The sequence below is a fragment of the Ctenopharyngodon idella genome, chromosome 24 (assembly GCF_019924925.1).
Source record: "Ctenopharyngodon idella isolate HZGC_01 chromosome 24, HZGC01, whole genome shotgun sequence".
NCBI classification, from domain to species: Eukaryota; Metazoa; Chordata; class Actinopteri; order Cypriniformes; family Xenocyprididae; genus Ctenopharyngodon; species Ctenopharyngodon idella.
Window position 1 is genome coordinate 1,633,037 of NC_067243.1, and position 15,959 is coordinate 1,648,995.

The 15,959-nt window shown below is 37.3% G+C and overlaps 1 protein-coding gene and 1 long non-coding RNA gene across 15 annotated transcripts in view; both read right to left on the bottom strand.

The window, feature by feature from the left end:
* Positions 1–1,340: 1,340 nt before the first annotated feature.
* LOC127507365 (uncharacterized) lies at positions 1,341–3,838 on the bottom strand. The gene is made up of 4 exons (XR_007928330.1): positions 3,356–3,838; positions 3,029–3,176; positions 1,937–2,197; positions 1,341–1,687 (listed from the first exon to the last, which is right to left on the bottom strand). It is a non-coding gene; the product is annotated as an uncharacterized LOC127507365 (long non-coding RNA).
* Positions 3,839–6,890: 3,052 nt separating this feature from the next.
* Positions 6,891–15,959, bottom strand: part of LOC127507398 (NACHT, LRR and PYD domains-containing protein 12-like) — a 94,659-nt gene continuing 85,590 nt past the window's right edge. For 12 of the 14 annotated variants that reach the window (XM_051884475.1, XM_051884472.1, XM_051884474.1 and 9 more), the window contains one exon: positions 6,891–8,079. In XM_051884475.1, the coding sequence (XP_051740435.1) occupies positions 7,517–8,079 (563 nt within the window). In that variant the 3' untranslated portion in view covers positions 6,891–7,516. The other 2 variants (XR_007928339.1, XM_051884483.1) reach the window with 2 other exon arrangements.

Sequence of the window (15,959 nt, forward strand, 5' to 3'; positions counted from 1 at the left end):
TAGGAGCAAGTCATTTGCTGTAATATGTCCTGCCGATCAAGTATTGAGTGCACAAAAGAACATACTTTAAAGAACTTGAACTTTTCTGTTTTGCAAATCCATTTTTTGATTGATCTTAGGAAATATTCTAATATTTTGAAATACTGGATTTTGGACTTTCATGAGCTGTACGCTCTAATCATCAAAATGTAAAAAAAAAACTTTTGAAATGTTTTACTTTACATGTGGGGAATCTAGAATATATGAAAGTTTCATTTTTAAAAATAATTTATAATAAAAAAATGAACTTTTTGATGATATTCTAATTATATGACCAGCACCTGTATTTATTTATATAACACTTATGTAAAATGAAATGGTTCTATATTTAATTAATTATAATAATCCTACTTCAGCAAATCTCCATTAATTTTCAATTTATTTTACAAAAAAAGTAGCTTGACGGGATAGTTCACCCAAAAATGAAGATTGTGTCATCATTTACTCACCCTTATGTTGTTGCAGTCCTGTACGAGTTTCTTTCTTCTGTTGAACACAAAAGATGTTATGAAGAATGTTGGTATCCAGACAGCTGATGGCAGACATCAACTTCCACAGTATTTTTCCTGCTATGGAAGTCAGTTTCTACCTGTCTGGTTACAACATCCTTCAAAATCTCTTCTTTTGTGTTTAACAGAAGAAAGAAACTCATACAGGTTTGGAAATTTCAAAATGAAAAGCATTTATATTTAATACAAGAACAATCGTATGCCAGATGGGCTCAAAAATAATTTAAAGGGGAAACAAGTTCATACCCTATTGACATTTGTTCATGTTTTAAACTCGCATAATTTCTATACATTTCTCAGAAACCATGACTGTATATTGTCATACTGCACCACAAGTGAATGTTTTTGGTAACACTTTACAATAAGGTTCATTAGTTAAACATTAGTTAATTAACTAACATGAACTGACCATGAGTGATACATTTGTTACTGTATTTACTAATCTTTGTTAAAGTTAATGAAAAGAGTTCATTGTTTGTTCACAGAGCATTAACTAATGCTAACAAGATTTTAATAATGTATTAGTAAATGTTGAAATTAACATTAATTGCAGTTCATGATTAGTTCATGTTAACTAATGTAGTTAACTAATGAACCTTATTGTAAAGTGTTACCATGCACTTTTATTCAAAGATGTTCAGAAATTTAATATTTGTCTTGTTTCCAATACAAAGTTTTTTTTGCAACTTTTAATGTCATGTCTTTATGAATTTAAGACTTTATGCTCCAATTTAAGACATTTATTGTGCCTTATTTTGTGTAAGGGCAAGTTTAGACTTGCAACTTGCAACTATTTCTTTAATATTTTTTTGTAATTCAGTTTCTTGTCTGTCATCCACTAAAATGTTGATTATCAGGTAACTAACTTAATTTGAAAGCACCCGGTGTGGATCTTGAATATGTTGGAAGCTTGTCCAGAGTTGCAGTGGAGACTGATGGCCTGCTGTTCTGATTTGATGATTATTCCCTCCTGGAAAAACCCAAGATGCCTGTGAAGCTGTGGCAGATAGGTCCAATGCAGAGCAAAAAGATGCAGCTCATTGTCAGGATTTAATGTGCCATCTGCCTCCAGATCAAGGAAGAGACAGGAGAACAGGTCCAGAACATGCTGGGAAACATCCCTCCACAGTCTCTCGATCCTGTAATTATAACATAAATGCTTCCTCCTTAGACAACAGGCCTGATGTATTGTGATAATGTAGATCATTGGCACACCTGCATTTTTTTAATGCAGCATTTCTTCCAAAACATGCAGAAATTATAGAATATTTTCAATCCACATATGCATTTCTTTACAGTCTAAAAACCCCCCAGAGTCTTAACTTCAGATGCTGAGATTTAATCACGTAATGGCATATGACTTTGAGTAATGATAAAAGGAAAAAAACCTTTGGTTATGGACCCTGCGCCGTGTGATGTGGGAGTGTGGGTTTTCCCCTCGATTGGACACCATGAAGTAGGCCACGTCAACATTCTCCCGGCCCTTATCGGATCGCACTCTGGAGGAGAATCCAAAGCGGTTCACAGCTTCAATGAAACTGCAGCACAACAGAAGCACTGTTTTCTGTAGCAGCTTTAGGAACACAATCATCCTGCTGAAGCCATCTATTCCTCCATGGACCACTATCCTCCACCTGTGCAAAGATTTTCTGTTGGCAGAACAGTTAGTTTGCTGACATTTTGTTCATTGATTATAAACTCAAAGGTAAATTCTGTCACGATTCGGACAGTAATTGTTTCTCACGTGGACATCTGGCACCTCATTGATAAATCTCGTGCAATTAAATTGGGTTTTTATTTACGGTGTTAGTTCTGTGTTCCTATGAACATGGGAAAGCGCTGCGCATGTGGTCAGTCACATGGTTACATTAAAAAATACAACAACAACAAAAAAGTTGAAATGGTTTTCTGTCTTGCGTTGTCACTCAAAATGATAAATGTCGTTTTAAAATTTCTCTTTGCTCTAAGCGGCTCCCACTTCTTGTGTCAGGTGGTGCTGTGATAATGTACTTTAGGCTAAGTAAAGTATGACAGAATTTACATTTTTAAACTATCTTTCACTTTAAAGGATTAGTTCATTTCAGAATTAAAGTTTCCTGATAATTTACTCACCCCCATGTCATCCAAGATGTTCATGTCTTTCTTTCTTCAGTGGAAAAGAAATGAACATTCCAGGATTTTTCTCAATATAGTGGACTTCACTGGGGTTCAACGGGTTGAAGGTCCAAATGTCAGTTTCAGTGCAGCTTCAAAGAGCTCTACATGATCCCAGACGAGGAATAAGAGTCTTATCTAGAGAAACCATCGGACATTTTCAAAAAAATAAATATTTCACCACAAATGTCCATCTAGCGCTAGCAACCACAACTTCACGAATTACATAAGAAAGGCATGAACATCTTTGGTCACATGGGGGTGAGTAAATTATCAGGAAATTTTAATTCTGAAGTGAACTAATCCTTCAAAGCTTAAAAACATACCTAATAAGTTTGTGGTTCCCATCTGTACGTTACATGGCATTAGGTGCTGGAACAGAAAACTGTCGACGCCTCAATGTGTGTAGAGACGAGGCTCATAGCTGTGCTCCCTGTGGATCCACTCTCCGTAGGGACTCGCACACTCTTTCAACTAATATAACAAAAGTGAAAAATGAACTGAAACCATTCTTAATCTTACCTGTATCTCTGACTACTGAAGATCAAATCTGCCAGTTTCAGGAGTTACTTTATTCAATGGTGTCTACTGTAGAAGTGTGGCCAATTAATGCAATAATTAGTATTTTACATTAAGATGAACAAGTTTAACACCTCTTGAGCTCAAGTGTCCATGCATCATACGGTAGCCAGAGTTGGGCTCGAGGTTCTGGATTTCTGCTACAGTTCTGTCCAGATCATCATGTGATATGTCTGTGTGTAGGTCAGACTCTCTGCAGTAATGGGCAAACAATGGTATGGCAATTAAAAGAAAAACAATTCATCACAAAGACAGGAACTAGATCCAAATTCATTTAGTAAGAACAATTTCAAGTAAGCAAGTTTTATGGCGAGTTCATCTGCCAATCTCATGTTAATCTTGAGTACCTATAGAGCAGCAGTGCATCCTTCATATCTCAGAAAAGCCTTTAGTTTTATCATATTTATAAAATACAGATGCATTATAAAATTATAAAGTGAGCTGCGTCTCATTTCAGAGGCTGCGTCCTCCGGAGGTCTCATTTGAAGGCTGCATACGTCATCAAGGATGTCTTATTTAAGAAAAGTAACCGTGATAAAATTGACTGATATTCATTGTGAGGTGTAAAATACTGTCATTTCTTTCTAACGGTTATTTTTCTTAAATGACGCGGCCTTCAAAGGGTGCAGCCCCTGAATTGGGACACAGACATTGTTGAAAAATTTCTCGGCTTCCGTGTCCCGAACGAAGCGTGTTGATGGGCGGCTCTTGCTCTGGGTGATGTGTGTGCGCACGCCTATCAGAGAGAAGAGCCTATACAAGGAATTACGTCCTTTATTACGTGATAAAGGGCCATACAAAAAACAGTGAGACTTGTCCACAACCGGAAGTAGTAACTGTCTAGCTTGTGTTTTGAAACTTTGTCCATGTTTAGCGTGAGAATGCAGCTCTTCAACAGTGTCAGTAAGTCAGAATGCATGAAATAGCATTACACCCCCTTTAACTTCTAGTGCCTCTACTACAGTAAATTAACCCCTGCTTTCATAGACATTTCCTACATTCGTCCCAGACTAAAATGCTAATTTGAGTTGTCTTAACTGAAAATATCTTGAAATATGTCAGTGCCACTGTTTTGTCTCAAGATACACACCAGTAATGTTTTTTCTGAGGCATTTTTATTAAAGCTGCTTAAATATCTTAGTTCTGGCTGAAGCTGTGCCCTGTCTGTGAAACCGGCCTTGAAGAGCTAGAAACAGAAACCTGTTTGGATACAAAGATGAAGACTAACTGGTGACACTTTACAATGAGCTTCATTAGTTAACATCAGTTAACGACATTAGGTAACATGAACTAATAATGAACTAAGCTTATACAGCATTTATTAATCTTTATGTCGTAATGTTCTCTTTAATCGTAATGTTAATTTCAACATTTACTAATACATTATTAAAATCTTGTTAACATTAGTTAATGTAACATGAACAAACAATGAACTGCTGTATTTTCATTAACATTAATAAAGATTAGTAAATACAGTAACAAATGTATCGCTCATGGTCAGTTCATGTTAGTTAATACATTAACTAATGTTTAATTAATGAACCTTATTGTAAAGTGTTACAGACTAACTGAAGGGCTTTAATTCACACCAAACTGCGCAGAGCTTTTCTGACAGAAAAACTCTCATCAGACGTACAGTGTTCTTGTTGTTGATGATACATTTACACTTTCATTACAAACGTTTGTATTGTAACACGTTTATAAAAAGCCCTTGTTTACGCTGCATTTATAATGTTTGACCAGCAGGTGTCACTAGCGTACGGTGATTCAAGAGCTTTAGTGCAGCGGTTCCCAAACTTTTTTCCTGCGCACCCCCTTCTATGTCCCAACCGGGTTGGCGCACCCCTAATCCCCACTTCAAAAAAAAAAAAAAAACGCAACAAAGCTTTGTTTTATCGCCATATAAAGACTCATGTTTAATCATGCGCAAATAACCAGAACACCCATGACAATAACAACATCAACAAAGTTTCAATATAATGCAACAAAGCTACGCACAAGCTTCACTTTTAAGAGGACGAGTGACAGACACAGGCTCAGTAACAGAAAGCACGGTTATTTTCAGCCGCGTAAAAGAAACATTGCAGCATTAGGCCTATTAAATGACCGTGGAGCTAGCATCATCATCATCATCATCATCATCATAACACAGCGGTTATGGAAATTAGAACGACAGTACATTGAATTAAATTGCAATGAAGTTACAAACGATCCACAACATTAAAGAGAATAAGCTCCGAAATAGATAAGATGTCCCACTTGACAGTTTCCCTGATTTCAGCCAGTTAAGCATATTTATAATATATATATGAAATGAATGAAACGAGTTGACACGCATATAGCCCGCAGTGCATAAAAGAAGAGCAGCAGCTGTCTTCTTCTACGTTTCTATCAAAAACTAATAAATTATAGTTTTTTATTTAAAATAAAAGCGATTACAAAGGAAATGTTTACTGATCATGTTTTATTGTATGGAAAAATCCCTCTTAAAAAAAACAGACCGCCATTACATTTTTCCTCTCGCGCACCCCCTGGTGGCAGCTCGCGTACCACACTTTGGGAATCCCTGCTTTAGTGAATCATTTGGTGAATCGGATTAAGGATCAACTGATTCTGAGTTTAGAAAAGCTTCATTTCTCCCATAACTACAGTTTGGCAGCATCCCCTGCAAACGAGTGATAATTGATAACGCTCAGAATGGCCCATATGTGACTTACCTTATTCCATATTCACGCTTTCAACGACGTATGGTCCTCTCCGAAACGCCAAACAATCTTTCCGCAGCCTTTACACCTCTCATTAAAGACGTCTCGATGGTCTCTGCTGGAATATTTTGAGTCGGTCTCTCTGGCAATGGCTTTCTTCTGACTCTTTGACCTGCAGTTGCCTCAGTACCTCCTGCAGGTTTGCAGTCGCAACGCTGTTGACCTCGGTGTCTGTAGGGGGCGATATTTCCCCCATTCTCTCAAGGAGATATTCCACTGTTGACTCCACAACATTGTCATTAAATCTTCCCAAGAACACATCTTGGAGAGGGCACGCAGATCTGAAATTACACCGTGAAAAGCCGCAGTGCTGCTCATCGTCACATATCTTCATCTCTTCCGCCTCAAAGCTCCGCCCACGCTACTTGATTGACAGTTGCATTTGATTTACCATTTGAGCACTGAATTATAGATTTAATGAAAATTAAAAATCAAATGAGTTTTAATTTGATTATTGATACAGTTCCTGCTTCCCTGAATGAGGAAATGAAATTGCATTTGAGAATTTGATTTATCATTTGAGCAGCTGTTTTGAAACTTTGATTTATTATTTGATCTTTTAAAGCATTTGAATTTTCATTTTAATTTTGTTAGGAAAAAACTTCCACAGCTTTTCTCCTACTATATAGTAGAGAAGTAGGCGGAGTGTCGCAACTCTCACATTTAACGGCTCTGACGAATAGTTGTTCTCACTGTCCAATGACAGCGCGTGTTACATTTACAACTGACAGAGGATTGGCTCTTCAAACTGAGGTGAAAGTTGATTGGTTGCTCCACGTGTGTCCTGACCAATGGCATTTTAACTCGACTGACAAATGGATAAAGAAAAGCAATTGGCAAATGCTTTTTAAAAAATGATTTAAAATGATTTATTAATGTACATTTTATTGTTCTGTTAATCTACTTTTTAAAACATGAATCAAATAAACAGTTTTAAATGTGTGTATTTATTTAAAAATTATGTTTGAATGATTAAATTGATAAATTGATTGTTGATGTTATTTTTCAGTGGGTTAGTGGATCTAAATCTTTAAGTGTCACTCCTGCTCCTCATAACGACACATAACACAATATACATGTACACTGCAGTTCAACATTTACTACAATATTTCAACATTTATTTCATCATGTGATTTTGAGTCATTAACACACACAGACACACACACACTCACACTCACACTCACACACACACACACAGACACACTCACACTCACACACACTCTCTCACACACACTCACACACACTCTCTCACACACACACTCTCTCACACACACACTCTCTCACACACACACACACACACACACACACTCACTCACACACTCTCTCACACACGCACACACTCACACACACACACACACACATTTATTGTGTCATGGTATTTCAGTATTAATGTAATAATCTCACTGTCACTGATTCATCATGAGCTCAAAGCATTATGGGTAGAATCTCTCGTCAGTCTGTTCTGATTCATCAACACAGTTTCACTGATGATCCATAATGAACCCTAAACCCAGGATAGAGCGGTTGAGTGAATGTGGTCTGGACTGTGTGGATGAGGATCATTGTGTCTCCAGAGACGCTGTAGAAGGACAGAGTTCCTGCACTGTGATCCACATACACTCCTACTCTATAGTGATCATCATCATCATTCACTCCTACTCTACTGCTGATGATGGGCTCTACAGGGAGACGAGTCTCTATGTTATTGTGCCAGAATGAGTATCTGTCAGGATAGCAGATCAAACTCCAGGACTGAGCATTACGTCCAAACACACACTCATTACTCCATCCCTTCCTGCTGATGCTCTTATATGACACTGATATATCCACATAACCTCCACTCCACTCAATCTCCCAGTAACAGCGTCGATCACACACACTCTCTCTACACAACACCTGTGGATGATAATCAAATCTGTCTGGATGATCAGGATACGACTGCGGTGTGTCAGTGCGTGTAATCACTGTGTTGCTCTCAGACAGACGGAGGCGTTTATTCACTGTGTTCAGATCCAGAGTGATCCGATGGGAACCTGATGGAGATAAAACACATCACAATCAGGAATCATCAATCTGTCCATCTTTTAATCTACACTGTAAACATGATTTCTGCTGCTTGTTAAATGAACTTCATTAAAATGAGTTAAAACCACACAATTACTGACATTCTGTCCTGATTTAATTGAGTAAATCCACTTAAACATGTCAAACTGAAGTTCACTTCATCATTTGTGTGTGGAGGACCAAACCTGCAAAAACAATAAATAAATACATAAATAAATATATGAAGAAATGTAAAAAAACAAAAATACATAAATAAATGATTAAATAAACATAAATGTGAAATGTGAAAAAATAAAAATAAATGAGTATTTATACCTTCATTTCCATTTATTAATTGTATTTATTTTTTCATTTATTTATTTCCACTTTTATTTATTTCCACATGTATTTAAAGGTATAAATACTCATTTATTTTTCTTTTTTTACATTTCTTCATATATTTATTTATGCATTTATTTATTGTTTTTGCAGGTTTGGTCCTCATATTTGTGTTGAACTGAAACTGGGCAGTGTATGTTTAGTTCCCAGCATGCTTTGCTCTGGTCTGGATCTATTACAGAATCTCGAGTTCAGATCTGACGAGTTCATGTAGGATTTGTCTCAGATCTGAACTTGATTTAGGATCTTCTCCTCTCTCACAGAATCTCATCTTAATATATAATTATAATGGTCTTATCTGCAAAGTATTATACTGTAGAACTGAACACTGTCACCGTTTATGAGTTTTAATCCTCTTTAATGTGTAGAAACATGTAGCGCTAGCGCTTAGCCCAGATAGAGACCGTCTACAAACAACAAGAGGAAGAAAAAACATTAATCTGATTGTGTTCACTTTAAAGCAGTCTGGTGAACACACACATACACACACACACACTCACACACACACACACTCACACACACACACACACACTCTCTCTCTCACACACACACACACTCTCTCTCACACACACTCACACACACACACACACACACACACACACACACACACACACTCTCTCTCTCTCACACCCACACACACACACACACACACACACACACACACACACACACACTGTGAGCAGCTCTACAGAAAGAAACTGTCATTATTCAGCTCAGTTCAATGTTCATTCAGTTCAATATCAGGATTGATGGAGTTCATCAGTTGTCAATCAAATCTGAATAAGCTCTTATGAACCGTCACTGATATCACTAAGATAAATATAAGAATCTTTTAAACTCCAGCCAAGCTCAAGATCACAGTGGCATTGAGAAGAAGATGTTCTGATGTTGGTTTAAGAGTCAAAAGTGATGCTGAAGATGTTCCTGAAACTCAACTATTGTGAGAAATCTCTCAAAGCCTCCTAAAGAGTGTGTGTTACTGCCCCCTAGAGGAACATGATGAAGTTGATCTGACTGAGATTGATATTCAAACATTTCATACATTCATTTAAATTCATACAGTGTTCAATCTCATCTTCAAAGGGAGTGTCTTGATACTTGGACCTGAAAGATCATTTACATTCATATATTTATGTCATTTGTAATTCAGGATAAATGCTGCTGAATTAAATTCAAGCCTGTGTGTGTGTGTGTGTGTGTGTGTGTGTTAGTGTGTGTGTGAGAGAGTGTGTGTGTGTGTTTGTGAGTGTGTGTGTGTGTGTGTGTGTGTGTGTGTGAGAGAGTGTGTGTGTGTGTTTGTGAGTGTGTGTGTGTGTGTGTGTGTGTGTTGGTTTTTGTGGTTTATGAGGACATTGTTATGAACACACGCCACACTAGAGGGACATTTTGTATTATGAGGACAGGGTCGGTGTCCTCATAATTCAGACAATGTAGAAGTGCTTCTATCGCTAGGGGGAGCTCAAAACCAACATTTCAGCTCATGTCCCCATAGCTCACAATGATCTGATTCTGTGTGTCAGCTGTGCATCGAGACAGCGCCCCTGTAGGCGGGTCAATGGTACTGCACCTCCTCATGCATATTCACACGTGTATGGAATCGAGGCTTTTGATTGGCTGATCGCGAGAAGTCCTCATAATTTCGGGTTTTGTCAAACCACTGTGTGTTAATCTAATTGCCACATAACAAATAACACTGCCTGAAAAAATAACAACAACAACAATAAAAACTAAAATAAATCGAATAAAAAGGAATAATCACACAACACCACGCCTTCTTTGATGATCTGTTCTTCGCGCCACTCCCTGTTGCTGAGACAGACACGCGCGGATCATCCAGGTGAACAAACATCAGGTGAGAACTGAGATCAAATTACACCAGCTACACTTCAAGTCTAAAAACGGGTTTAATATTAATTTTATATTACGTTGGTAGTAGTTTGAAATACTCTACAGTTCATTTGACGATTATCAAATGAATTTGCATTAGCAGTTATAAGTTAGCTTTGGTGACACGTGTCTGTATTATTCACAACGCGTGAAGATTTAATTTATTATTAAACTGGTTAATCACGTTATTGCCGTCAACATGTGGGCAGTGTAATGATGGTAACGTTAATGAGGTTGGCGTGTGAATCAGTATAGTTGATGCTCGTTATGTGGTGTGTGTGTCTGTGGCTCACAATAATCCAGTCCCTGTGCAATTCAGGCCTGACGATTATTCAGCAGCCCGAAGCATGCTCATTATTTGTGACTAACTAGTCCTAGTTTAAGCTTTAATTACCCTTTTTAGTTTGCTGTTAGTAATGTTGCGTAGGTGTCTGTAGAGTGTGTGTATGTTAGTAAAATTGATCAATTTAGTGACAGCTGCAGTGTGTTTGAGAAAGAGGAAAGCAGCATGATTAAAACACACACAAGGTCCATGTTTTTACTGTTTAACTAGTGATACTTCCTGGTATTACATCCTGTTATGTACATAATAATAATCGTTATTGTTAATAATTTTACTGTTATAACAAATAAAGGTGTAAAACAGTTGATTAGGTCGGTGAAATCTAAAAGTCATGTTGTAAAGTGATTAAAAACATCATGTGGCCTTTGCAGGAGACGGCAGCTACAGCGTCCCGGAGGACCAAACTGAAACCCAAAGAAGCAGCATATTTTCATCCATCCTTAAAGATAATAAAATATATAAATGCATTTAAAGGTAACACAGGCCCATGTTTAAGTATTGTTTTAATTCGCCCCTTTTCCTGACTAACGTGTCCTTTGATAGGTCGAGGAGTGTTCAGTTGTTGCCACTTCCAAAAAGGAGACTTCCTTGTTGAATACAGAGGAGAAGTCCTTAATAAACAACAATATGAAAGAAGGCACAGAGTTTATCATCGTGCACTTGAAGTATTTTTCTTTGAATTGCGCTATAATACGGTAAGTATATTACAGTACCTCATTTACAATGTCTTGGAAAATGTACAAAGCTGCAGGTCAACCAGAGATACAAAGTCAGCTTTTTCTGACTCTATTCCAGTAGCAGTAATGATGAACTAGGATGAAGACTGGCCGGAAACATGATGTAATTATTCAGTGAAACCTGCGATGACTTCTGAGATTCAGTCAGTGTTATTACAGCATGCAGTTAGTGTTGTGTTCTTGCTGTTTCAGGATTGATGCTGCCAGAGATGATGATTCTTTGGGCAGACTTGTGAATGATGACCACAAGAACCCCAACAGTAAAATGAGAACGATCACTGTGGACCGGAAGCCCCATCTCTGCTCATTCGCAGTAAAGGACATCAGTCCCGGGGAGGAGATAAGGGATAACTATGGGGATTGGCCATGGAGAAGCAAGGTATTTACAGAAATGATTTTTTTACCTGCATAGTTTTCTGAGCAAATTAATCTTCAACATATGGAGTGGTTTTGAATGTTCCCAGTATAGTCAGAGGTTTTAAAACACTGTTATCATAAAACATAGGTTAAACTCCAAACAACCATGTTGCAAATGGAAATATTATGTAAACCTAAAGATATTAATGCTACTCTAAATGATTGCTCTTTGTGATTTTAAGCGATGTTTGAGTTTGAAAGTGCCTATTGTACTCTAAAAGCTTTAATCTATTTATACTAATCTAAACACCGTTTACCTATAGAGTATGTCATTGATGTGGAGAAGTTAAAGTAGTTCATTTTGAATCCACACAGGTGACTTCTGAGACAGAACAGTCTTATGGTTTGGTGATCCTCATCAAGCCTTAATGACACTCAGCAGGAACTTTATTTGTCTTAACTTCAGTGTTATATAAGGGTTGATCTATCCGTTTAAAAGTGAAAATGCAGTGTTATTTCACATTTGCTTATTAGATTTCTCTAGTAAGCTGTATTTATATGAACAGTAATATTAATAGACTTCCTGAAAAATAAATTAAGCACTGTTTATTTCATTTGAATCTTTGTTTTATTGTATTTGTCCATTTCTTTGTACTTTTTTCCATGTATTTATTGTATCTTATAAACAATGCATGCACACTGGTGCATTTACAAATAGATGCTTTATTTTGTTCAAACATTGCAGTTTCTTTTGCTATAGATGTTTTATTTTACATTTTGGAATATGAAGCAGTGTTAATTTTTTTTCTTCATGAAAACAACAAAAAGAACAGATAAGAATACTGTTAAAGTACCAGATCGATAAGCAGTATCGGCAAGAGGAGTAATATGTACCATTTAAGTTTTGGCAAAATGATGCAGAATCTCCATTCGTTGCTTAGTTTGACTTTTCATGCTGACAAGATACTGTCCTCACAAAAAGCCATACCAGTGAGGACTGTGTGCTGGAGTACATTCTCACACATGTTAACTGTTAATCTATGAATTCACCTGTATTATCTGTTATTCTGCAATTAATGTTCCCTAAACTCCTTTTCTCTCTCTCCCACAAGATCTGTACACCTGATCCTCAGCTGACACTTTATGACACTCAACAGGTAATGTGTTTACCACTGGAAATATGCATCCATTTCTTATGTCCTTTAATTGTCAAAGACATATTGATTTCTACATCGAGTAAATGGTTAGTTATAAGAATGTTTTATTAACATTTGTCTCATATTTCTCATAAAGCAGTACACATGATTTCCTGCTTTTCTGTGTTTACAAATGTTTAAAAATATTTCATAGGTGATATCTGAGACAGAACGACAGTCCAGTGGTTTGGTCAGCTGTGAAGCAGACGATGGATCAGAGGAGGGGTGTGTGTGTGTGTAACCTAGGAACTTGTGGTGTGTAAGCAATCCGTCCCAACGGACCAACGAACCAAACAATATCATATTTCATAATGGGAAATGTGTTTATAAAATGCAGCAGTGTTTGATTCTGTGATTGAGCACATTAGTTACTGCAGTTAAAACCAGAGAGCACCTCTTCATCTTAAAATGTTGTGTAATCACGCTTATCCGTGCAAGAACGCTGTCCCGGCGAGCTGTTGATTCCCGCTCTAGCTGCATTATAACAGTCATATAGTGTTTGTGTGTCTCGACACGGTCTGTTAGACAGCGCTGGGAGATACAGAGAGAGCGCGCTTGAATTAGTGTGAATGTGGTACATAATTTAACAGCGGGAATGACTGCTACATTCCTATAGTGTTGGTGTGTGTCTCGACAGTAGCTACTAAACAAGCCACAATATGCTCATGAAGCGAACCTGTCAAGGGTAAGGGTAGATGTAAGGGTCAGTATTTTGTTCTTATAAGTATATAAATATATTTTCTTTCTTTTTTTTAATATAAGACTCTCCATTTGTCTGCCTGTGTCACACTTTCTCAATGTCTGCCTTGAGTTTTGTTTTATGCTGTAATAATTCATCTGTTTAGTAATTTTTCTTATTTTTCTCATCTTTCTTACACTTTCATTCACACTGATTATACACTGTTATTCCACTTATCACATTTTGATTTTTTTTTTTTTCTTTACCTGGACCATTTTCTTTTACCCTCAATATATTTGAGTCACTCTCTCCCTCCTGTTTTTCTAGTTACATTCTCTCGTTTATTTTTCAGTCTTTATTTTTATTTATTTTATTCTGTCCATCCATCATAATTTCATTTACACTACCTCTAACACTGCTACTTCAACATTTTCTCTTCCGTCTTTATCGCACATACTTTCTCCATCATTACCTCTCTCTTTTGTCATCTGTGTGTCTGTCATATCATCAGTAACACACTCTGCCTCTATAGACCTATCACTTTCTTTAAAACTATCTTTTTTTTCCTTTTTTTTCCTTTGCAACTTTCTTAATTGTTTAAATGCTATTAAAGAAAAAATAAATGAATCACATCAAACGACCACAAGTTTGTTTTATCCTCTGTCTAGTTTGCTCCTGCTGTTGGCATAAAACTTGCTATGATAAACATGTGAAGCCCAAACCTGACCCCTGAACACCGGTAAGTGTATTTTATCAAATTCTCTCTAAGTGAATTGATTAACCCAAAAATGAAGATTTATTGATTATTTTCTCACCCATCAAAGATGTATATGGTTTTTTTGAAGAAGGGCATGTGCATATTTGATGGCCAGGGATTGAGTAAAACATTTTTCCCTTTTGAGTTAACTTTCCCTTCCTGAAGTTTTTCTTTTTTAGTTTTTTTTTTTTTTTTTTTTTTTTTCCCAGAATTCTGAGGAACAGTTTTCCAGTGAAGACATGTCAGATCAGGACTATATACCCGATTCTTTAGACAGTTCTGAAGAGAGCGCAGTTTATTCAGAACTTGAGCATCCTAAACCAATCTCAAACAAACAAAATGTGTCCTGCATTGAATCAACTGCAGAAATTCAAAATGGCAGACAACATCAAGAAGACCTCACAGGTAAACACTCTCTGCTGAAAGATCCGGTTCAAGTATCAGATGTCCACAGTGAAAAAAGGACTGGTAATACTGAAGAAAAGTCTTTAGAGGATAGCACAAGAATTGGGGAAAATCCATGTGTACAGTCATCTAATGTGTCCTCTTCAGTAAACAAAAAGAATTAATGCTACATTTGTGGCAAACCACAGTCAAAATTTACACGTCACTTAAAAATCCATGAAAAAACAAACGTGGATGTTGCTCGGGTCTTGGCACTGCCAAAATGCTCAAAAGAATGCAAAACAATGCTGGACAAACTGAGGAACAAAGGGAACTATGAACACAGTTCAGGTGTTTTAGCGAGTGGGACAGGGTTGTTAAAACTCAGACGCAAACCAAAGGAAAAATATAAATCAGAAGATTATGTGCCTTGTATGTATTGCCCTGCCATGTTTCTTCGGAGAGATCTGTGGCAACATGTTCGAAATTGCCTTTCCAAACCAGTGGAGGATCGGGCAGAGCCAGGAAGAACTAGGGTCTTGTCTTTGGCAACAATGTCTAACGCAGCCCCGTGTCAACAGATATCACTGGGTGTTTGGAAGCTGTTGACTGTTATGAAAGATGATGACATCTCTGCTGCTGTCCGGAGTGACTTCTGCACTCTTCAGCTGGCCCAGTCATTTTTCAATAAACATGGACAGGATCCCACTAAATATGACTATATTCGACAGAAGCTCTGGGAAGTTGGTAGACTTCTCCTGATCCTGCGACGAGAGTTTTCAATACAGACTCTTGAGGATGCTGTAAGACCTGCCAATTTTAAGGTGCTTATCCAAGCTGTCAAGAAGGTGTCTGGGTTTAATGATGAAATCACTCCTACCAGACTCCAGGCCTTGCTCTCAAGTTGGGTCACTCATTGCAAAAGATCTGTAACATTATACACTGCAGAGCTTTAATGGCAGAAGACACTGAGGGGATAAGGTCAACCCAGACATTCAGAAAGCTGTACAGCACGAAGTGGGCTGAACTTATTTCCCACACAGCTTTGGCTACCTTGAGTGAGGCACACTTTAACAAACCATCCACCATCCCCTTCACAGAGGATGTTCAGTGTCTTCAGCAGCATCTTGA